This window comes from Stegodyphus dumicola, chromosome 8, assembly GCF_044657685.1.
Source record: "Stegodyphus dumicola isolate Sdum_Otavi_A_Nest chromosome 8, ASM4465768v1".
Taxonomy (NCBI): Eukaryota; Metazoa; Arthropoda; class Arachnida; order Araneae; family Eresidae; genus Stegodyphus; species Stegodyphus dumicola.
In genome coordinates this window covers 190,554,645-190,580,050 of record NC_140775.1, presented here as the reverse complement: position 1 = coordinate 190,580,050, position 25,406 = coordinate 190,554,645, and the positions used below count along the sequence as shown (strand labels likewise).

Genomic DNA, 25,406 nt, shown 5'->3' with positions numbered 1-25,406 from the left:
TATTTTATTAAGAAGTTCATCAATTATTTTCTTAAATGCTGCAACAAAATGTTACAGTCTTCTATAATATGTTATCTATCTTTTATTGTAACTAGCAGTATATGAGCTCTTTTCATGAAAAAGAAAACTATTCTTGAAAGACAGATAAAGTATTGCAAAAATCCATATAAAGGAGAAAAAATTAATAATGGGGGGGGAAGACGTTGCTATTTTTTATTGTTCTTGTTTTAAAAAAAGATGAGGAGTTAGTTTTGTATATTCAAAATATGATAAACTTCAGATTTCAAAGTGTGCAGATATGAAAATATTGATCAGTTTGAGTTAAAAAATATTGATCAATTTGAACAAAAATCACCAAAATTTATAAATTGCATTAGAGACTGGAAATCATTATATTTTATAAAATCAGAGATATGGTAATGTGGTGTGTAAAATATTTAAGATTCTGGTCCAGTGTTGAAATTAAAAAATACTGAATATATGGTAATTGAAAAACTCAACTAAGTTTGGAAAAAGTTGGGACATTGTATTGAAGATCCACAGTAAATTTCATTTGAGAAATTATTTCCCAGCTTATGAATTATATTCTATTTAATTCAACTATTAAACAAGACTATGTGCAAAACATTGTTTCAACATTCAATTTAAAAAAAAAATTTAAATGGCTTCAAAGTGCAAACAGATTCTTACTTGAAGAATCTGTATGCCAGCACTGGACATTTTTATTGCTACATTGTGCACCACACATAAAACTTTTTTATTGCTATAGATAAGCTATCGCAAACTCAAATTGCCAGTGGGCTATATGCAGGATCTGAAAGCAGTTGGTAGGCCAGAATTTTCTTTTTTACAAAATTAAGAAATTTTTATTAACAAAGTAAAAAAAAAAAATATTTTAAATGCATATTAAACTTTGTTTACTAAGTATCTTTCAAAACCTACATAAATAATAATATCACAAAGGAAGGAAATTTAGATTTATATATATTTTCCCTCTAAAATTTAAGTTTGGCACCTGCAAGACATCTTTGTTGGTTACACTTTGTAATACAAATATATTGGTAACTATTTTATTGCATTTGCAGACTGACGTTTGTTTAAAAAGAATTCTAATATGTTTAATTAATTATTAAATCACTTACTTTAAACTGAAAGAAATTATGAAAACATTTTAAAGTTCATAGAGAAAATTTTCCAAGTGGAATAAAACTTAAGAATTATAAATGACAAGTTAGTCTGTTTTCCTTATTTATTAAATTGTTCTTTGTCGCATAAATAAAAATACATATGTTTGTGCATAAGTAAAGAAACATATGTATGTTTGTGCATAAGTAAAGAAACACACGTATGTTTGTGTATTCTTTTATTTCTTACTACAGCTTAATTTTTAACTGTGAAAAAAATCTGTTCACCTATAAATGTATTCTCCAACAGAGTTATTATTCTTAGTGCAAAAGTTCATAACTGAACTTATTTTTTGTCAGATATGAATAAAAGTTAATAAAGTATGTATCTTCGCATCCTTAAATAAGATTTATATCACAGTGTAAATTAGCTTCATTTTCCAATGCATTTTTAATGCTAATTTTTTATTGCAATGAAAATAGTGTAAAGTTGGCCTTGTAACAAATTAATAATAATTAAAAATCACAAAAGCTTTGTAACAAAGTCGTAATTTTCTATAGATGAAATGTCTTCAGGGGCTGATGCGGCCCATGGGCTGTTAGTTTGAGACCACTGTTCTAGATAACTATGATATATAAATTCTTGCTTTTTAATGCCCTTTTTTTATATTTATTTTATTTTATTTTGAATGTGAGGGTCATTTACTTTATTTGTATATAACCTTTCCTCAATTTTAATCATAATGATCATAAAGAGAGGTGCCAACTTGAAGTAAATGGACTAAGTTCAGATTTTTAGCTCAAAGGGGCAGTTTTACCAGAAGGGTTATCAGTTTCATTTTGGCATTTTGCATTGATTCACTATAAATGGAGAATCACTTTTTAAATTGTTGGCCACCAAATATTAGAGCTCTGTATTATATTTAAAGAAATTAAATAAGAATCTGCATAAATGTACGTATGTTTCTCACATTGTGATAAAACAATCTCATAGAGCCATCAAATTTTGAATAACATACATCTCCAGCCGAATATGGGCATCTAGAAGCCCAAATTTGGAATATGTTTTATTATCTATTTTATATGTTGTAAAGCATTTATAAGTTTTCGATTAAGAAACTCAATGGTTTCAAAGTGAGCAATGGCATCACTGTATGGGGGGGGGAATGAGACTGTGTATTGGAAATTCTAAAGATACGCTCTTTTAAATATTTTCTTATATTGCTATTGAATTGGATTTTATGATTTAATTATGAAGAACATGATATTTAATAAATAAAGGTTACAAACAAAATGTTAAAAAAAGGCGTAATATAAAATCTGAAATGAAAATATAAAATCTGCCATTTGGGCATAATATAAAATCTGAAAGCTTTCAGATTTTTTTCCCCTGATTTTAATTTAATATGTGTAAATTATATCAAAAATTAGAATATGAATTCAAGTCTCCCGTGTTAAATTTTTAGATTAATGGAAGCCGGTGCCTGCAAAGTCTATGCAATACTTACCCATGGGATCTTTTCGGGTCCTGCAATATCCCGAATAAATAATGCTTGCTTTGAAGCAGTTGTTGTAACGAACACAATTCCTCAAGAGCAACACATGAAAGAGTGCCCTAAAATACAGGTAAGTCATACCGATCATTTAAATATTCATGCATTTAAAATATTATTCATTGACATAATTATAAAATTATGTTTGCATCTATATGTATGTGTGTTATGAAATCCCATATTTTCAATTTTTTATTATTTTACATAATAATAGCAAGGTCTGAAAATTTATCCATTGAGGGGGGGATTATAATTTTTTATGTTACATGAATCTTTAACTAATAACATCTGCCCTCTTTATTTTTCTCATAAAGAAATTTACTTCGTATTCTTGTAAATATTGCTGTGCATTATAGAGAAAAATATTTTTGAAGTTTCAGTACTTCAAAGAAACTGGCGACCTTGATTAAACAGTAAAGACAGAATAATACCAGTCCTTGAAGATAACTTCTTATCTGGCATTGCTGATTGAAAATTACACAAGAGAAATTTCCACTGAAAATCTCTCTTAGTTATTTATTTATTTGCTGCTGAATGAAACTGAATATGAAAAACATATCATGTAGAACTGAGCAAAAGATGTTTAATTATTTTTTTTACAATGATGGGAATTAAAAGACAGGAAAAGGAAAATACAATAAACTGCACTGCTTTAGAAACCTAAAATCATTTTCTGTAGAGTACAACAGCAATTACAAAATCTGGATAATTCAGCAACTTTTTTAAAGTACTTTTTTTATGCTGGTTCAAATTAGATTAAAAAAAAAAAAAAAACTTGCTGTTCTTAGGATAGCTGTGCCACTCATTCAAATTTAACTCTGTGATTTGATTTGCACAGGTATGGGGATCTTCTCATGAAAACCTGTATTGGAACTGCATTTAATAGCTAAATTTTTATAATTATTTATTTTAGCCTCTGTTTTCATAAACTTCCATTCATTAAGATGGTACATAATTAAAGAAAGTAAGAAAGCAAAGAATTTTAAACTAAAACCTTATACATACCAAAAGACAAAAATAATCTCATGACTGGATAAAGGTGATCTTGCCACTCAAGGGTGTTAACAATTGAAAATATGACATGTTATGTGATGCTTTTGATCAGTAGTGGGTCGCAGAACTGCCTGCAGACTGAAATCTTGGAGAGGGCTTTGGTATTTGTAGTTGTCTCTTACTTTCCTGCAGCTGTATTATGAATCACCCACTGTGGTGCATTCTGGGAGACACTTTTAATGAAGAGCTGGTAACATGATGAATGAGTTTGACCATTCTGATTAATGTGTAACAAGCAAATGTTTGGCTATTGTAGGCCCTAACTGTGCAAGTGAATTTCAGCGATTACATGTGGATGTTATCAATAATTTTAAATTGTTTTGCCATAAACATTTGGTAAAGAGAGCACTGGTAAAAACTACAATGGTAAAATAAAGGATTATTTAAGTTGTCCATGAAGCATGCATAAGTTTTTTTTTCATCATGACAGTTTCTAACTGGGCTCAAGTTCCGTCACTCTGAAAGCTGTCAGTTCATGATATACCTACAGAAGAATGAGAAATTATAAATGTCTTCTGTTGATAATTATGCATTAATATAAAAAGCCCAAAGCATTTTTAAATTGTTAGAAGAAAATCATAATAATCATTCTAAAAATGAAGAAATTTCCTACATGATGACAAAAAGCTACAGTAACATCCCAAATTATGTTAAATAACGTGATCCATAAACTTTTATGCAATTTGAATTTGATGTAAATCGAATTAGTCAATTCAAGTGAAACTTTGTAAGTGAACAGGTAGCATTTATTATTATTATATGTACATATGTATATAGGTATATCATTTACAAAAGTATTATTCTATAAATGAAGCATCATGCAGCAGTATTTACTTAGATGTATATTATAAAAATATAAATAAGAATATACAAGTAAAATTGAGATAGCATTTTACAAATGGCTTTCCAATACATAGCTGCAAATTTATATAAATGAATACTTTATTGTACTTGTAATTACATAACTGCTCATAAAAATGAAAGCTTACCTGCCATCTGATATTATTTTCATCATCTTAATCATAATTGTTGTGCAGTAAGATTTTATATTTCTTCAACAAACACAATCAGTTTTCTGTTAAAATCAGCAGTCTAATAACAGTGCCTTGTTGTAATATAACAGCCCAAACTCCCATTTAATTCAAAACGAAAATGATCAGCTACATTCATCATGAATTCTTTGAAATGATATTTTAACAAGAACCAACTGAGCACAAAAATTACATTGATACTTCCCTGATAATTTGCAACATACCTTTGTATTGATATGACTAATTATAAATTTTACATTTTAATTTCAGTTTTAAAAAGTAATTCTGTTTGATTCAGATGTCATCAACCTGCTTGCTTATTTTTCTTTGTTGTTTATAAATTTTGAAACTATATACATGATTCTTTATCCAATGAATCATTATAATTTCAGAGTTGCCAACTCTCCCGATTTAGGCGGGAGACTCCCGGTTTTCAGCCAACCCGATTTACAGTATATTTCTCCCGACTTTTTCTTATTCTTAAAATTTCTCACGATTTTTATGGAACTTGGCATAATACTTTGTTATATGAACCAAAAAAAAAAGTGATTTTGGACGTCTGAAAGCAATATTATATTTAAAACAAAACCTTGCGAATCAGATGAGAATTTCTGCTTTGTGAGTGAGAGCATACGTATCCAGAAATGTCGTTCTCTAGTTCTCCAATGGGCATCGAGCTCCACTGCGTGTCATCTGGCATATATCGGCCAATGAGCACAAAGCAAGCTCAAAGCTGTTAGATGTATGTTCTTTAGTTATTTCGTTCATCTTGTCCTGAGTTGTGTGAGTACACGTGCCTTCGGGAAATAGTTTTAGAAATTATCATCTTTTGTTATGTCTGTGAGAAAGGTTAAATACTCGTGTATGTTTCAAAAATTGTACACAGTTGACTTTCCTTCCGTTATTTCCTCAAGGAAATGTAATAAATTTGCGATGTGTACCGTCTGTCATTGCGATTTTTCGATTTCGCATGGTGGAAGGGTGGATATTCTCAAATATGTGCGTACACAAAAACACAAAGACAACATGAGTTGTTTTGAAAAAAAAAAAAAAATTTTTTTTCCTTCGGAAACAAAGGATCGAAAAGTTATTATTGCAGAATGTCTGTTCTCTGCCTTTTTACTGGAGCACAACCTGCCACTGAATGGATCGGATCACGCTGCAGCTTTATTTAGAAAAATGCTTCCCAATAGTGAAATTACTAAGAAATACTCCAGTGCAAGGACCAAAACAGGTGCAATTGTTAAAGAAATGGGTTTGAAAAATAAATCTTTAGTTATTGATTGCATTAAAACAGCTCTGTCCTGCCTCTTCACGAATGGAATCAATAATACCGATTCAAAACTGTATCCAGTTGTTGTTTCTTTTGTCTCCAGAGTCCAGAGTTTGTTGTTTCCAGAGTCTTCAGATATTAAGTGAAGTTTACTTTCTGTCTGCACTTTAGAAGGACATTCAACAGGCTTTAATATAGCATAGCTAATTATTAAAACTTTAAAAGAAAATGCAGTCCCTCTAGATAATTTGCTTAGCACTTGGTGCCGATAATGCACCAGTAATAATAGGCTTGAAAACTGTTGTCGGAGGCATCTTAAGAAAGGAAAATTCAGGTTTTCAGATTATGAGGTGCACCTGTCACTTCTTAAATTTAGCAACTGAAAAAGGGGCAGCTTCTTTACCAATAAATGTGGATAAACACATTGTTGATATTTATTATTATCTTGAAAGGAGTTCTAAAAGGAAGGAAAAATTTAAACAGTTCCAACAGCTGCATAACTAATATTAGTGATGACGCATTAGAAAAACTTTTATTAGCGAAAGCAGGCCTACGTGGCAATTGCTATGAACAAAATTATGAAGTTTCTTTCTTAACAAAAGCAAAATCTGCCACTGTTCATAACATTTGAACAAAAACTGATTAAAGTGTCTTTTTTTTTTTTCCTTAAACGATGCAAGTAATAAAAATGTTTTTTATGTGTAAGGTATTTTTGTGTTGCTTGCATTTAAGAATTAGTAACTATTTAAAGTTAATTCGTTATTAAAAACTATATTTTTATCATTTAAAAAGTCTTTTTAACATTGTGAAAAATCTCCTGATTTCTTAAAAGTCTCCTGATTTTTGAGTGTCATAGGTTGGCAAGTATGTAAACTTGGCATAATACTTTGTTATATGAACCAAAAAAAAAAGTGATTTTGGACGTCTGAAAGCAATATTATATTTAAAACAAAACCTTGCGAATCAGATGAGAATTTCTGCTTTGTGAGTGAGAGCATACGTATCCAGAAATGTCGTTCTCTAGTTCTCCAATGGGCATCGAGCTCCACTGCGTGTCATCTGGCATATATCGGCCAATGAGCACAAAGCAAGCTCAAAGCTGTTAGATGTATGTTCTTTAGTTATTTCGTTCATCTTGTCCTGAGTTGTGTGAGTACACGTGCCTTCGGGAAATAGTTTTAGAAATTATCATCTTTTGTTATGTCTGTGAGAAAGGTTAAATACTCGTGTATGTTTCAAAAATTGTACACAGTTGACTTTCCTTCCGTTATTTCCTCAAGGAAATGTAATAAATTTGCGATGTGTACCGTCTGTCATTGCGATTTTTCGATTTCGCATGGTGGAAGGGTGGATATTCTCAAATATGTGCGTACACAAAAACACAAAGACAACATGAGTTGTTTTGAAAAAAAAAAAAAATTTTTTTTCCTTCGGAAACAAAGGATCGAAAAGTTATTATTGCAGAATGTCTGTTCTCTGCCTTTTTACTGGAGCACAACCTGCCACTGAATGGATCGGATCACGCTGCAGCTTTATTTAGAAAAATGCTTCCCAATAGTGAAATTACTAAGAAATACTCCAGTGCAAGGACCAAAACAGGTGCAATTGTTAAAGAAATGGGTTTGAAAAATAAATCTTTAGTTATTGATTGCATTAAAACAGCATGTCCTGCCTCTTCACGAATGGAATCAATAATACCGATTCAAAACTGTATCCAGTTGTTGTTTCTTTTGTCTCCAGAGTCCAGAGTTTGTTGTTTCCAGAGTCTTCAGATATTAAGTGAAGTTTACTTTCTGTCTGCACTTTAGAAGGACATTCAACAGGCTTTAATATAGCATAGCTAATTATTAAAACTTTAAAAGAAAATGCAGTCCCTCTAGATAATTTGCTTAGCACTTGGTGCCGATAATGCACCAGTAATAATAGGCTTGAAAACTGTTGTCGGAGGCATCTTAAGAAAGGAAAATTCAGGTTTTCAGATTATGAGGTGCACCTGTCACTTCTTAAATTTAGCAACTGAAAAAGGGGCAGCTTCTTTACCAATAAATGTGGATAAACACATTGTTGATATTTATTATTATCTTGAAAGGAGTTCTAAAAGGAAGGAAAAATTTAAACAGTTCCAACAGCTGCATAACTAATATTAGTGATGACGCATTAGAAAAACTTTTATTAGCGAAAGCAGGCCTACGTGGCAATTGCTATGAACAAAATTATGAAGTTTCTTTCTTAACAAAAGCAAAATCTGCCACTGTTCATAACATTTGAACGAAAACTGATTAAAGTGTCTTTTTTTTTTTTCCTTAAATGATGCAAGTAATAAAAATGTTTTTTATGTGTAAGGTATTTTTGTGTTGCTTGCATTTAAGAATTAGTAACTATTTAAAGTTAATTCGTTATTAAAAACTATATTTTTATCATTTAAAAAGTCTTTTTAACATTGTGAAAAATCTCCTGATTTCTTAAAAGTCTCCTGATTTTTGAGTGTCATAGGTTGGCAAGTATGTAAACTTGGCATAATACTTTGTTATATGAACCAAAAAAAAAAGTGATTTTGGACGTCTGAAAGCAATATTATATTTAAAACAAAACCTTGCGAATCAGATGAGAATTTCTGCTTTGTGAGTGAGAGCATACGTATCCAGAAATGTCGTTCTCTAGTTCTCCAATGGGCATCGAGCTCCACTGCGTGTCATCTGGCATATATCGGCCAATGAGCACAAAGCAAGCTCAAAGCTGTTAGATGTATGTTCTTTAGTTATTTCGTTCATCTTGTCCTGAGTTGTGTGAGTACACGTGCCTTCGGGAAATAGTTTTAGAAATTATCATCTTTTGTTATGTCTGTGAGAAAGGTTAAATACTCGTGTATGTTTCAAAAATTGTACACAGTTGACTTTCCTTCCGTTATTTCCTCAAGGAAATGTAATAAATTTGCGATGTGTACCGTCTGTCATTGCGATTTTTCGATTTCGCATGGTGGAAGGGTGGATATTCTCAAATATGTGCGTACACAAAAACACAAAGACAACATGAGTTGTTTTGAAAAAAAAAAAAAATTTTTTTTCCTTCGGAAACAAAGGATCGAAAAGTTATTATTGCAGAATGTCTGTTCTCTGCCTTTTTACTGGAGCACAACCTGCCACTGAATGGATCGGATCACGCTGCAGCTTTATTTAGAAAAATGCTTCCCAATAGTGAAATTACTAAGAAATACTCCAGTGCAAGGACCAAAACAGGTGCAATTGTTAAAGAAATGGGTTTGAAAAATAAATCTTTAGTTATTGATTGCATTAAAACAGCTCTGTCCTGCCTCTTCACGAATGGAATCAATAATACCGATTCAAAACTGTATCCAGTTGTTGTTTCTTTTGTCTCCAGAGTCCAGAGTTTGTTGTTTCCAGAGTCTTCAGATATTAAGTGAAGTTTACTTTCTGTCTGCACTTTAGAAGGACATTCAACAGGCTTTAATATAGCATAGCTAATTATTAAAACTTTAAAAGAAAATGCAGTCCCTCTAGATAATTTGCTTAGCACTTGGTGCCGATAATGCACCAGTAATAATAGGCTTGAAAACTGTTGTCGGAGGCATCTTAAGAAAGGAAAATTCAGGTTTTCAGATTATGAGGTGCACCTGTCACTTCTTAAATTTAGCAACTGAAAAAGGGGCAGCTTCTTTACCAATAAATGTGGATAAACACATTGTTGATATTTATTATTATCTTGAAAGGAGTTCTAAAAGGAAGGAAAAATTTAAACAGTTCCAACAGCTGCATAACTAATATTAGTGATGACGCATTAGAAAAACTTTTATTAGCGAAAGCAGGCCTACGTGGCAATTGCTATGAACAAAATTATGAAGTTTCTTTCTTAACAAAAGCAAAATCTGCCACTGTTCATAACATTTGAACAAAAACTGATTAAAGTGTCTTTTTTTTTTTTCCTTAAACGATGCAAGTAATAAAAATGTTTTTTATGTGTAAGGTATTTTTGTGTTGCTTGCATTTAAGAATTAGTAACTATTTAAAGTTAATTCGTTATTAAAAACTATATTTTTATCATTTAAAAAGTCTTTTTAACATTGTGAAAAATCTCCTGATTTCTTAAAAGTCTCCTGATTTTTGAGTGTCATAGGTTGGCAAGTATGTAAACTTGGCATAATACTTTGTTATATGAACCAAAAAAAAAAGTGATTTTGGACGTCTGAAAGCAATATTATATTTAAAACAAAACCTTGCGAATCAGATGAGAATTTCTGCTTTGTGAGTGAGAGCATACGTATCCAGAAATGTCGTTCTCTAGTTCTCCAATGGGCATCGAGCTCCACTGCGTGTCATCTGGCATATATCGGCCAATGAGCACAAAGCAAGCTCAAAGCTGTTAGATGTATGTTCTTTAGTTATTTCGTTCATCTTGTCCTGAGTTGTGTGAGTACACGTGCCTTCGGGAAATAGTTTTAGAAATTATCATCTTTTGTTATGTCTGTGAGAAAGGTTAAATACTCGTGTATGTTTCAAAAATTGTACACAGTTGACTTTCCTTCCGTTATTTCCTCAAGGAAATGTAATAAATTTGCGATGTGTACCGTCTGTCATTGCGATTTTTCGATTTCGCATGGTGGAAGGGTGGATATTCTCAAATATGTGCGTACACAAAAACACAAAGACAACATGAGTTGTTTTGAAAAAAAAAAAAAATTTTTTTTCCTTCGGAAACAAAGGATCGAAAAGTTATTATTGCAGAATGTCTGTTCTCTGCCTTTTTACTGGAGCACAACCTGCCACTGAATGGATCGGATCACGCTGCAGCTTTATTTAGAAAAATGCTTCCCAATAGTGAAATTACTAAGAAATACTCCAGTGCAAGGACCAAAACAGGTGCAATTGTTAAAGAAATGGGTTTGAAAAATAAATCTTTAGTTATTGATTGCATTAAAACAGCATGTCCTGCCTCTTCACGAATGGAATCAATAATACCGATTCAAAACTGTATCCAGTTGTTGTTTCTTTTGTCTCCAGAGTCCAGAGTTTGTTGTTTCCAGAGTCTTCAGATATTAAGTGAAGTTTACTTTCTGTCTGCACTTTAGAAGGACATTCAACAGGCTTTAATATAGCATAGCTAATTATTAAAACTTTAAAAGAAAATGCAGTCCCTCTAGATAATTTGCTTAGCACTTGGTGCCGATAATGCACCAGTAATAATAGGCTTGAAAACTGTTGTCGGAGGCATCTTAAGAAAGGAAAATTCAGGTTTTCAGATTATGAGGTGCACCTGTCACTTCTTAAATTTAGCAACTGAAAAAGGGGCAGCTTCTTTACCAATAAATGTGGATAAACACATTGTTGATATTTATTATTATCTTGAAAGGAGTTCTAAAAGGAAGGAAAAATTTAAACAGTTCCAACAGCTGCATAACTAATATTAGTGATGACGCATTAGAAAAACTTTTATTAGCGAAAGCAGGCCTACGTGGCAATTGCTATGAACAAAATTATGAAGTTTCTTTCTTAACAAAAGCAAAATCTGCCACTGTTCATAACATTTGAACGAAAACTGATTAAAGTGTCTTTTTTTTTTTTCCTTAAATGATGCAAGTAATAAAAATGTTTTTTATGTGTAAGGTATTTTTGTGTTGCTTGCATTTAAGAATTAGTAACTATTTAAAGTTAATTCGTTATTAAAAACTATATTTTTATCATTTAAAAAGTCTTTTTAACATTGTGAAAAATCTCCTGATTTCTTAAAAGTCTCCTGATTTTTGAGTGTCATAGGTTGGCAAGTATGTAAACTTGGCATAATACTTTGTTATATGAACCAAAAAAAAAAGTGATTTTGGACGTCTGAAAGCAATATTATATTTAAAACAAAACCTTGCGAATCAGATGAGAATTTCTGCTTTGTGAGTGAGAGCATACGTATCCAGAAATGTCGTTCTCTAGTTCTCCAATGGGCATCGAGCTCCACTGCGTGTCATCTGGCATATATCGGCCAATGAGCACAAAGCAAGCTCAAAGCTGTTAGATGTATGTTCTTTAGTTATTTCGTTCATCTTGTCCTGAGTTGTGTGAGTACACGTGCCTTCGGGAAATAGTTTTAGAAATTATCATCTTTTGTTATGTCTGTGAGAAAGGTTAAATACTCGTGTATGTTTCAAAAATTGTACACAGTTGACTTTCCTTCCGTTATTTCCTCAAGGAAATGTAATAAATTTGCGATGTGTACCGTCTGTCATTGCGATTTTTCGATTTCGCATGGTGGAAGGGTGGATATTCTCAAATATGTGCGTACACAAAAACACAAAGACAACATGAGTTGTTTTGAAAAAAAAAAAAAATTTTTTTTCCTTCGGAAACAAAGGATCGAAAAGTTATTATTGCAGAATGTCTGTTCTCTGCCTTTTTACTGGAGCACAACCTGCCACTGAATGGATCGGATCACGCTGCAGCTTTATTTAGAAAAATGCTTCCCAATAGTGAAATTACTAAGAAATACTCCAGTGCAAGGACCAAAACAGGTGCAATTGTTAAAGAAATGGGTTTGAAAAATAAATCTTTAGTTATTGATTGCATTAAAACAGCTCTGTCCTGCCTCTTCACGAATGGAATCAATAATACCGATTCAAAACTGTATCCAGTTGTTGTTTCTTTTGTCTCCAGAGTCCAGAGTTTGTTGTTTCCAGAGTCTTCAGATATTAAGTGAAGTTTACTTTCTGTCTGCACTTTAGAAGGACATTCAACAGGCTTTAATATAGCATAGCTAATTATTAAAACTTTAAAAGAAAATGCAGTCCCTCTAGATAATTTGCTTAGCACTTGGTGCCGATAATGCACCAGTAATAATAGGCTTGAAAACTGTTGTCGGAGGCATCTTAAGAAAGGAAAATTCAGGTTTTCAGATTATGAGGTGCACCTGTCACTTCTTAAATTTAGCAACTGAAAAAGGGGCAGCTTCTTTACCAATAAATGTGGATAAACACATTGTTGATATTTATTATTATCTTGAAAGGAGTTCTAAAAGGAAGGAAAAATTTAAACAGTTCCAACAGCTGCATAACTAATATTAGTGATGACGCATTAGAAAAACTTTTATTAGCGAAAGCAGGCCTACGTGGCAATTGCTATGAACAAAATTATGAAGTTTCTTTCTTAACAAAAGCAAAATCTGCCACTGTTCATAACATTTGAACGAAAACTGATTAAAGTGTCTTTTTTTTTTTTCCTTAAACGATGCAAGTAATAAAAATGTTTTTTATGTGTAAGGTATTTTTGTGTTGCTTGCATTTAAGAATTAGTAACTATTTAAAGTTAATTCGTTATTAAAAACTATATTTTTATCATTTAAAAAGTCTTTTTAACATTGTGAAAAATCTCCTGATTTCTTAAAAGTCTCCTGATTTTTGAGTGTCATAGGTTGGCAAGTATGTAATTTTAAGAAAATTAATCCTGTTCAATATTACAATAAAAATGTGCTAATTTCTTCTTATAAAGATGAAAATATTCAGGTTCTTCCACAACTAATGTATGAAAATGTCTATTACTTTTTGCCTGTCACTGGCTGATTTAATTACCAGATATAGGTTTTGAATGTTTTATGCAAGCTTCCCCAAGAAATGGAACATCACCACTGGCCCACACATTTTCAGCAGTTAAGTCTACTTTTACAAAAAAATTCATACAAAATCAGAATTTTAATGTAATGACCTCAGTTTTTGAAGTTATGTTTTTAATATACTAATTCTCAATACATATTAATATAAAGGATATCACATTAATAGAAATAAATGAAAGATGCGAAATACTAAAATTATAACTATCGTATGAAAATGAATACTGTACACATAAAAACATAATTACAAATACGAAATGTAAAAGAAAATTAAGAAATAATTATCTGTGGGTTGAATTCCAATTTAATAATTCTGTAGTGTGTGGATTGATACACAGGACAATGACATTTTTTTTTTTGCTGAGCAAATAAGATGCATTATGATAGGGAAAGTTGATGTCTTTCCCCTTCTGTAATAATGCAGTTAAGTTACTTTTTAATCAATCAAAAAGTATGTGTTAGCTTTCAAAATAAATATAAAAAAGGACAACTTGTCTGAGTTATTCCATCACAGAAGTTTGATGATGTTACACCCGCTAAAGTCAGCTAGATGCATTTTTCTAACAGAAAACAACAACAAGAAACAAACAAACAAAACAAAACGAAACAAAACAAATGAATGAAAACATTGAGCTGGATGCACTTCCCCATTTTCTAATAACAAAAAATGCAAAGAATAAAAATGAGGGGAGGAAAGAGGAAATCTTTAATGAAATAAACAAACACGCGGGTGTCCCTTTAACTTAGAGAGCTGTGATTCCCAGTTTGTTTACACCAAATCTATAAAAACCAGAAACACAGAACAGAAATTGATGCTCGTACATGAAGGTCAAAAGCGACATGATGAAAACCGTTACCGTTTAGCACCATCTACTGGCATTTAAAAATAAAAAAAAAAGGAATGACTCCGTTTTCAAGTTATGCATATGTGACGCTGGTCTGAAGAGATTGATCGGAGCTCTTCATGTGTAAGTGACAATGGAGCTGGCAAGAATGGAATCGTTGGATCGGCTGGTCCTGAATGGTTTAATGTAGAGTACAAGTTTATTTGTTCATGTAAATTAAATAGTAGTCAGTACACAGAACTTTCTTTCTGTTTATGTTTCTTCACTTCATAATGTGTATGCTGTTTGTTTTTGTTTACATTATTCTTATATTTCATTAGAGAACAGTGTGAAACAGAATGTTAATGGTATATTATCATGTTATAAATATGCTTGATGGTTAGATAGTGGTAAGGTGACATTAAAACCCCCTTAGATATATCATTATCACTGTGAAAAATCACCTGGCTTGTTTGTAGAGAAATATAAATTTAGGATACTAAATTTGATTGAGCAGGTTCTAGTTACTCTATATATCAATTATTATTTATTTTTCAAAATAATAATCATTGAACCCTTTCTCATAAACAGAATTAAAGAAATTTAAAACGTAGAAGAAAGTTTGTTGAATTTCATTTATTTTAACTTTCAATTATTTTTGAAAGAAAATAAATGAAAGGGTTTCTGCAAAGTTTTTTTAAGCTTGATTGTAAGCTTATCAGAAAAAAATTCCAAAATTAGAAACAGTAAGAATGCACCAATTTCATTAATGCAAATATTAGTTCCAAATACACTTATATATCACCTTAAGTGTAATGGTTGAAATGCATATAGAAGGCCTTATTTTTAACAATTCATCTGAAAGACAAAATGTTAAATGGCAGTTTTCGTAAACATCAAAGATAATTATAAAACTTTAAGGTAAATGCTATGCAAAAAGTTGGCATCTTATAATTTTTTTAATTAATTAAAATAAAATTATAAAAGCATAGTTAATTAACTGTGACAAGAAGTTAACTTTTTGGATTTCTTTAATGAAGTGTTTCTATTTATGAAGTAATTATTAAACAGTGCTTTGACAAGTAAAACAGGTCATGTATATTTGTGATTTATTATGAATGAAAATTGAATGGCTTAAAAAATAAGTATTTTTTATGCTTATATGGTTTTCTGTAATAAAATAGCCACTGTACTTTGTCATGTAGATTGAGAAGCTTAATTGGCCGATGTGTATTTAGCAAATTTCAGTTGTTGTCGAACATTTATGCTTTGGGCATTTTTAACAAAGATGTACTAAAGAAAATAATGTAAATAATAAAATGTTCAAGTCTTTTTAAAATTTGATTCATTCATTTTTCATCAAAAAAAATTTATTGTTCTATAAATTTCAAAATTAAAAAAAAAATTATTTCAATATAGAGAAGTTTCAGAAATATAAATTTTGTATATTAAGTATCTAAATTTTTGTAATTATGTGTTTTCCCCTTTTGTTATCATTAGTTCTCGTGTTATCAGTTTTGCCTTTAAAAGTAAATAAATATCAATTAATCAATTTAATTAATAATTTCAAAAAAATTAATATTGATTAATATACTAGTATTAATTTTTTGAAAAATACAAAGTAAAACTACCTGCTTTTAAGTTAGAAATTTATGTAAATGGATTTGTTCACAGCTTTGCTAAGAAACAAGAAAGATGATTATGTATATCTTATATTATTGAAAATCTAAATCGTATTATTTTCATTTGTATTACTGATGAAAAATGGTATTATTAAATGTCTTAAAGTAGTTATATAATCACCATCATTATCAGTAATGGTTTACCATTTGGAACCAAATGGTTGAGTAATCTTCATGAATGAAAGGGTTTTGGATTAAAAGTGTCTGTCAGACCTGTTTTGATTTGGCAAGTAGTTCAGCATGCCCTTCACAGAAAATGCTCATTAAAGCCTATGATAATCTGTCAAAGTATCAGAGCAGTATCTGCTGAATTTGTGGAACAAAACTTCTCAGCTTAATTTTGTAATCTGAAGTTATTTGTATGCGTTTTCACACTGTCATGGAGGAGGATAAAAGTTATTCTTTTGATCGGTTTTACAAATTGTTGCTAGTAGAGGCTTTCAATCTTAATTAACCAGGTTGTAATATCTCAAAGTAAATTTAGCCTGCATTTTGCTAACACACAACAAATATTTTTGGAGGTGGACTCCTGGTTTGCACTTGGTATTAGCATACAGAGCCCATTTCTTATCTCTAGTGACAATTTATAAAGAAATTATTCTTTTTTCTACCTATTGAGCAATAAGGAGAAGAATAATATAACATTACAATGCTAGTTTAATATATTTTTAAGCACTTGTAATTTATAAAATTCACAAAGAACAGTGGCCCTATGTTATACTTCAAAACTGCCCATCTATTAATGTTTATAAGTAGTTTACTTGCCTAATGATACATGGTGTCACATTAGTTATTGTAGAAAGTGAAATAAATATGTATGGTATGTTTATTTAACTCTCACAAAAACCTAATAGACATGTCATGCACATTTTTAGAGTAATTAATAGAGTACTTCTAAAGAGAAATAGATGACCAGCTAATTTGGAACTCTCCTGTTCACTAATTTACACTCTGTTTATCTTTTTCCTAAAGCATTTACAGTATAAAAAGTATAAGCATAAGAAAAATGGTTTTTAAAAAAAACTAATCTTTTGGAAATAAGAGTTTTTTTTTTTAATTGGGAAAAAATATTACAAGTTCAAACTTTTTATATTTTATGTGATGTAAAAATGTAAATTTTCATTGCTTGAAGAATGAATTTATAAAGAAAAACTATGCTGTTGATTTTCTTCCAGTGTTCCAAAGTGCTATAAGCAATTTAATTTTTAATATTTATGTTAAATCAAAGAGATTAAATATTGGAATAAGTTTATTGTAGGCGTAGTTTTTCTTTTTGATTAATTTCTTATTCTCTACTTTTTCTACATTTGATTTTTCATGGATTAAAAATGAATAATTAAAACATTATTTATTTTTTTGTAATGAAAATGCTTAATTTTTTTAGCATCTTTTGACAAAACTAAATTTGCTTTAATGCTTTTTTTTTTTTTTTCTATTTTCCCTAATTACATAATTTAAAACTTTTAATTTGTTGTGAAATAGCAAGTTTTTGAATATATTTTGTAATTTATTTTGCTAATTTGAATGCATGCTGATGCAGATATTTTTTTAAACAACATTTTTTTCCTACACCATAAACTTGGTAGGTGCATAATGTTTTAGTGCTATCCATGTCTTGTGTCTTTGCAGTGTATTGATGTCTCGATGATCCTGGCCGAAGCGATCCGTCGTACCCACAATGGAGAATCTGTCTCTTACCTCTTCAGTAACGTCCCTATGTAGACATGGCATTTCATTCCCACTAACAAGGTTTCCATTCCTTTAGCATGTTGCAGTTATATGTGCCATATGTATGACTTTACTTTTATAATGTACAAATTTTAATAAAATATTTTGGAAAAAAAAAAACTTTTTTGCAACTTATAGCAAATGCATGTATTCTTTGCATGTGAGGAGAAATTGCATGGCTGGTACTTATAACTGTAATATTTTCCTGTTTCATAAACCTACATAATTGGCAATTTTCTTCAGTTTACAATTTCAAATTCAGTAGCTGGCACAGAATTCTTTAAAAACTAAATGCAAAAAAGAAAGGGAAAAAAAATAATAGAACTAAATCGAAATTTTTCCTTTAAGCCCATCATTAAGTTTTATGACATTAGAATTATTTTATACCTTATAATTTTAAAGCCTATTAAATTACAAGTAATTTTTTAAAGGGAGAGAAGAACATTTTAAATGGGCAGAGCTTCTTATTATTATGTCAGTCTTCTTCTTCTTCTTCTTTTTTTTTTTTTATTTAGAATTAAAATTACTAAAATGCTGGATATTCATAGATTTCATGAATAAAGTGATATAAATTTGAAACTGAGTAACTTTGCATTGGGTAATAAGTAAATTTATATTGATAAAGTTTTCTTTATTCCTTCTCGATTTCAGTGCTTAGATGTCTCACGATTTTATAGCGAAGCAATCCGCAGGATACACAATTGTGAGCCACTTGGTCCTATTCTCACTGACGTACCATATTAAATGAAGCTCCACTCTTTGGAAAGTGTAAAGAAAATTTAGTTATCATTTCCCACCTTTTTAAAGTTGTTTCTAACTTTGAAGTGTTTTGCTTTAATCTGTTTATTTTGAATGTATAACAAGACCTTATGATTTTAAAACATCTTAAACTGCAAGAAATAGTTTTATGTTTTAAACAATTGACAAAAGTAAGTGACTTAGTTTGCAGAGTTTTTTTTTTTTTTTTTTAATATATATATATATATATATATATATATGTTACCAACAAACAACATTTGGAATTTTTTAAACTAATGATTTAACTGTGTGCAATTCAAGGTAAAAGGGTTGCTTGAAGAAACAATGTTAAGCAATTATATTAAAATAGATTACTTGAAATGTCAAATATTGCACTTCCTTTTTTGTGTTCCCGGTGTATTGAATTAGAAGTCATATTTTTAAGTAAGTAGTTTGTTTCAGAAATTTGGGAGCAAATGTGCAAGATATTTTAACATATGCATCTATTTAGTATTAAAGTATACTTAATAACAGCTATATTATTTATAGAATATTAGTATTCCTTTTAAATGTTGAGTTTCAAAAAATGTTTCTAATATTTCTTTAAAAGAGCACTTGCGTATAGATAGGACATTTAAGTATTAAACCTTGATAAGGTTTAATGCTCCATTTCTGTTTATAAAACCAGTAACATCAGAATTATTTAAGTTTATTCTCTGATAAAAATAAAATTGTTTTCGAAGAAATTCTAATCATTTTTATATTCATATAAATTATAACAAGCAAATTATGCAACAAAACGGAATATTAAATAAATAAATAAAATAAACCACACATTACAAATTGGACGACTGAAAATATCAGAAATAAAGCTTCGTAACATACTGCAACTTACATATAAAGTTTCATGTAATTTTTCCTTTATAGAACAACCACACATCAAACTTTTTTCTTTAGAAAGACACATGTGCCAGATTTTTACTTTCACCCAAAAAACATACTTTTATCATCAGCTTATTTCGATTGTGTTAAAATTTTCCTAAACATAAGAATTGTATCTCTTAGGTTAGATATTTCAAAATGATATACTTTGTAAACAAGAATACAGTGATTATGAGTTCAGAATAACACAGTTAATATAAAGGGGGCAACGTTAGCGCATTAATCTTTCTGTAAAAAATAGCCTTTCATATTGTCCTAGCAGAAAAGAATCAGGTGGACTTTTATTTTATCAACTCTTGCATTTTTTCTTATGGCATATACAGTCAAAAGTCGTTAATCTGGACTCGTCGGGACTTCGGCGATTCCGGATTATCGATTTTTCCGGATTATAGATCATCAGTTTAAATCTCGTAAGATGGCATGCAGAAAATCTAAAATTAAAAATATGAAACCGTAATTTATGAAATAAAGAACAATTATGATCTAAAGGGTATCAAAATTTACAAAAAAAAAGCTTAATATTTATTTGTTTACTTTATTAAACATTTCTCTCAATGTAAGTTGTTTAAGTTGCTTCATTTTATGTGATAATACTTTCTCTTTAATTCTATAAAAAGACATAATTTCTTGTTCAGTTACAAAGTTCCGCTGTTCAAGTCCCATTAATTGCTGTGCCGAGAATACCGACTAACTTGTCAATCGAAATTTTTTCGTTTTCACTAACCTCTCTGTCACATTCTTCATGTTTTTATCCATTTTTTGCAGCAATTCCACTTTTTTTTTGTTGGACATCGAAACATACTTTGGTTTTGTAGATCCTTTGGAAGTTCCAGCATCGGAAATTCTATTTGACATAATCGAAAGTTCAAGTTTACTTTTATAAAATTGCTCTTACAGTCTGCAAAAAATAATAAGCGGGATCCAATTCGAAGATTAAGTAACAACGCAATCATTAACATTAACTGAAATAGATAATTAGATAATTTTAGCTTAAACCCTCCGTTATACATTAAACGCTCAGGCGAAAACGTATTCTGCACTTGCGCACACGCATATGCGCAGTGGTGAAGGTCTTATGCGTACGCATAAAACGCCTGTGCGCATGTGCCAACGCGGCGCATGCGCAGAAAGTTTTTAGCTTTGAGGTCCGGATTATGGGTGTCCGAATTAACGACTTTTGACTGTATATATTTGAATGTTTTAAATATATAATTGAGTTTTGAAAGATTTAATCAATTTTGTAAAATGTGAATTATTTCTTAACATAATCAGTGTTTATATTTTTCACCTAAAAATTTATGATTATATTTAACTGTAATCATTAATTTAAAAAATGATATGTGTTATAAATTAGTTCAAGTAAGCTTAATTATATATATGAGTGAAAGTCGTATATGTAGCATATCACATTTTATCCCTTGTATACTATATGCAATTCTAATATATGCACCAATTTCAGATATTGTATAATTTGAATGAAATATGTTATTGCATAGAGTATGTCAGTTGATAATAATTGTGTAGACTCTAATTGTTTTGAATTGCACATTTATAATTACCAGTAGTGCAACTCAACATTGCAGTAAGAAGAAACAAGACAAGGAAATTAGATATTTTTTTTAAAGTGTAAAAGTTAAAATTTGTGAGTAATATGAAATTTATCATTTGAAAACTCTTCTTTCGGTATACTGTTGAATTTATGGAAGTGCATTGAACATTTCATGGCATTACTTTGACTATAATTAAAAATTCAGTTGATGAAATTAAAGAATTCAAACATTTGTGTTTAACTGTAAATACTACTACTAACTACAATAGAGTTAAAAAAAGTTTAGAATTGGCTTAGAATCTAAAAGAAATTCTAAAGCTATTCCATTGCCTTTTGTTAAAATTGAGATGATCTGAAACAGCAGATTTTTCCAAACAGTTTTAAGCAGTAATGTTGTGAAAGTAATATAAGTAGTTATTAATATAATTAGTATTAATTGCCCCCTTTTTATATTTCACACTTTTCTAAATCTATTGGTCAGTCTGAAATGTTCTAAAACAGGAGCTTTTAATATTGTTTATATCAGAAGAAAGCATTTTAAAATGTTCTTGTAAAGCAGCTGCAGGAATATAATGCATAAATCAGTGTTAATATATAAAATTTTAGGATATCTAGGCTATTGAAAATAAACCCTTGATCAAGGTGTAATTTAAATGTGGCTATTAAAGTATTAACTTTATAATTGAAAATTTATTTTCATATATTTTTAAACTTTAGAAAATTTTCTATAGTATAATCTTATTATTTTATGTTCATAATTCTAAAGTGATGATTAGTATTTTTGTTTTGTTTTTAAGACTAATGATTAATTACTTGTATTGCTGATTATTTTTTGAATACAATTCCTCTGTGGAAGAAGAATTAAGAGTGCAGGTGTCAGAATTCTTATGTAGAGAAAACTGGAATAGTCACATTTTATAATTTTCAGTGTAAAATTTCTAGATTTTAAACTGTTTGTGCCTCCTTATACATAAACTAATTTATTTTATGAATAAATTACCGATGTTTTTAGATCATATCTAATTTAAGTCTTTGCTAAGAGAAGTGCTATTTATTTGAAATATTGAATATTTATTTATTCTAGGGCTGTACTCATTAAGTCTTTGTTAAAAAAAAGTATTGTTTTCATTAATATGTATAGGTGGTGAGATTCAGTAATTATAATCAAGATATTTTCAATTAAATGCCATAAAAGTCTACTTAATAATAATTCGTTTCAGTGATGTATGTCAAGGTATTTGTTGGAAGTTTGTACTTAGTTGAAAGTTTCATTTACAAATTGTGTAGTTCAGAAATGGTGTTCACTATTTAAAAAATGAATTGTGGCTGTTTATTTTGAAAATTATAATCTGATATACATATGGATAGATTACATAAACACACTTGTACTATTTAATGTATGCAGAAAATAGTTTGTTTGTATGCAGCTATATGGTAAGTATATTATTAATGGACATGCCAATATGTTGTGCATAGTTGACTTCTATTTTTTGATAAAACTCATTGCTCACAATATTTCATTTCCATCAGAGATGCATGTTATTATAACTGTCTGCAGAGACAGGACCTGATGTTTGATTGATGTTACACAGGCAATGTTCTCTTTGTCTTCAATCTTCACCAAAGAATGTTTTGTGAATTTCTGTTATACGAGTATATTTTCTAAGTATGTCTTACACAATCAAAATTTAATGTAGTTACATTTCTTTTTATTACTGTTTCATAACATTCAGTGCATTAAAATTTAGTACACATTATTTTAAGAATGTTGTATTACAATTTGTGCAGTCCTTTGCATTGAATATCTTACACCAAATTAGTTGACCCCCCTCAAAAAAAAAAGTTTTATGAAAAGTAAATACGTTATTAAATTTTTAAATGGAATATTCATGATGATTATTAAGGAATATATATATATATATATATATATATATATATATTTGTAAATGAGCCTTTATTTTTAAATGATGTATTTTAATATATCATTTTAAAATAAAGACTCATTTTAGCAGTATTACAAATAGTAACTAACAAGTTATGTGTGTATTTCTGAGTGTCTCAAATTAACATTATAAAGTTCTGTATAAGTTATTTACCATTATTTTTCATCGTTTTCAAAGAAAAGTATTGTACCAGCTTTACCTAACTTGAACATGCTGAAAATATTTATTTATGAATGAATATAGACACATTTATGTATGTTTTTTTTATCTTAAAAGGAGGAACAATTTTTATATGTAATGGAGAGTTTGTAAACGAAATTACTCGAAAGTATATTTGGAATTTTTTGTATCAAAGAAAGGTTTCTTAATTTTAATAACTATGTCATACTAAATATATTTTTCACTTTCCATGTACACATGTAAATACTGAGAACCTGAAAATATTCTGCTTGAAAATAAATACTTTTTTCTAGGATATATCTGATATTTTCAACTTCTTTGTAAATATAAAAAGAACATATTTCATGAATTTAATTAATGAAGTAAAAGTTCTGCAAGTTCACAAATGTTCCACAGTTATTTATCATCAACTTCTATCCAATGCAAGTACAAGCATTCTTAAAATTACTTTTCTATATCTTAGATAATAACTCTTGAACAAGGTAATTTTTCAAAAATAATGTTTTGAGTTTCAAACTTTTTACACTATGTTTAAAACTACATACTTGCTAACCTACGACACTCAAAAATCAGGAGAATTTTCTCAACAAGAAGATTTTTTAAATAATAAAAACATGTAGAGATAAAATATATTTTCAGTTATGAATTAACTTCAAATAGTAACTAATTAATATCTGAAAAGTTCAGTTATTTCTTAAATGCAAAAATACCTGCATGTAAAAAAAAAGTTTATTACTTGTACCTTTTAATAATAAAAAAGTAATCTAATCAGCTTCCCTAATCATTAAATAATACCTTGACCAGATCACTAACCATCAGTTGCAAAATATGAATTAATGTAGTTCTGCACTGTAAAACTGTGTGTTGAATGGTATCAATATGGAGATTACAAAAAAGCAAAAAGCTTTGTTAAGGTCCAAAGAGAAAAACATAAATACTCATTCTTTACAAGATATACTTACAATAAATGGCAAATGTGTCCTTGTCAATCGATTTTTTCATTTTGGGTGAGCTTTATGCTGACATTTTGAGAAGTCCCAATTAAACTGCTCATGTGATAAAAATTATTATTATCATCATCACTATTACATGCCCTAGGGCAGTACACAGAAGGGAGGGATGCCCTTTGTGGAGGATTTTCTAAGGAAAACTGGCTCATATGTTATACTACACATGGGGGAAAACACAAAAGCACCAATGCAGCCAGTCCGTTTGCCGGATTCGAACCTCGGCTACTGATGGGCCTAGAGTGTGATAAAGAAGTATAGTTTCCAATACAGTTTCAAACAAGGATTAATGATAAAGCAAAGATTTAAATGCAATTGTTGAGAGAAACAGTCAACTTAATAACCAAACCATAAAGCACTTGAAACTAAAAATGAAACAACAGCAATTTATGTGAAGATAGTGAGAAAAAAAAAATCTTTTTTCTAAATGTTTTTCATCAGCGATTATCTGAAGATAGTGAGAAAAAAAATTCTTTTTTCTAAATGTTTTTCATCAGCGACAAAAAACTTAATCAAACAGTTCAAAATAAAAATGAGGTCTGGTTTTTTATTATAATCAAAAGATCAGTGAACCAAAATCATAATTATAGTTGAAGCAAAATGATATAAGCCAAAAGGAAATAGTTAATTTCAGTGCAGAAATTACTTAATTTTTCTTACATCTATTTTTTAACAGTGAAAACAGTAACTATATCTCCATTTACTTAAGTTATTTTATAACTTCCAACAAATTATAAGAATTTCAGAAGCATTTAGTTTTTCCTTAATAAATTTTAGATGTGAGTTCTATTGGTTGAGAATTCTAGCATGTAGATACATATTTCAGATTTTTCTAAAAACTCTTCGTGAAATTATTAATGCACCCTGGTTCATCCCAAATTCATATATTCACAGAGATCTTCAAATTGATACTATACAAAATTATATAAAAAAACTTGCAAAAATTTTTTTCCTTTTTTCCTATTACATCCAAACATCTGTATCAGCTCTTTGCGATGCTCACCTTTTCCTAGAGCAAAACACAAATATCCTTTGGATATTCTAACCTAACATTTTGTTAATTATTTGAAGTACCTACTACCTTACTGATCCAACTTTTTTTCACATTTCTGGTCTATTTTCATTCATTTCATCTTTCTTTGCTGACTGATGGCGGCTAAGTGAAATATCCCATTCT

The 25,406-nt window shown here is 29.6% G+C and overlaps 1 protein-coding gene across 1 annotated transcript in view; it reads left to right on the top strand.

Annotated features, from left to right (window-relative positions):
• LOC118184813 (phosphoribosyl pyrophosphate synthetase) overlaps nucleotides 1-23,519 on the top strand; it is a 42,039-nt gene extending 18,520 nt beyond the window's left edge. Inside the window, exons 6-7 of the mRNA XM_035354539.2 lie at nucleotides 2,591-2,750; nucleotides 17,772-23,519. Of these exons, the coding sequence (XP_035210430.1) occupies nucleotides 2,591-2,750; nucleotides 17,772-17,864 (253 nt within the window). The 3' untranslated portion in view covers nucleotides 17,865-23,519. The remainder of the gene's footprint in view (nucleotides 1-2,590; nucleotides 2,751-17,771) is intronic.
• The last annotated feature ends 1,887 nt before the right edge of the window (nucleotides 23,520-25,406 follow it).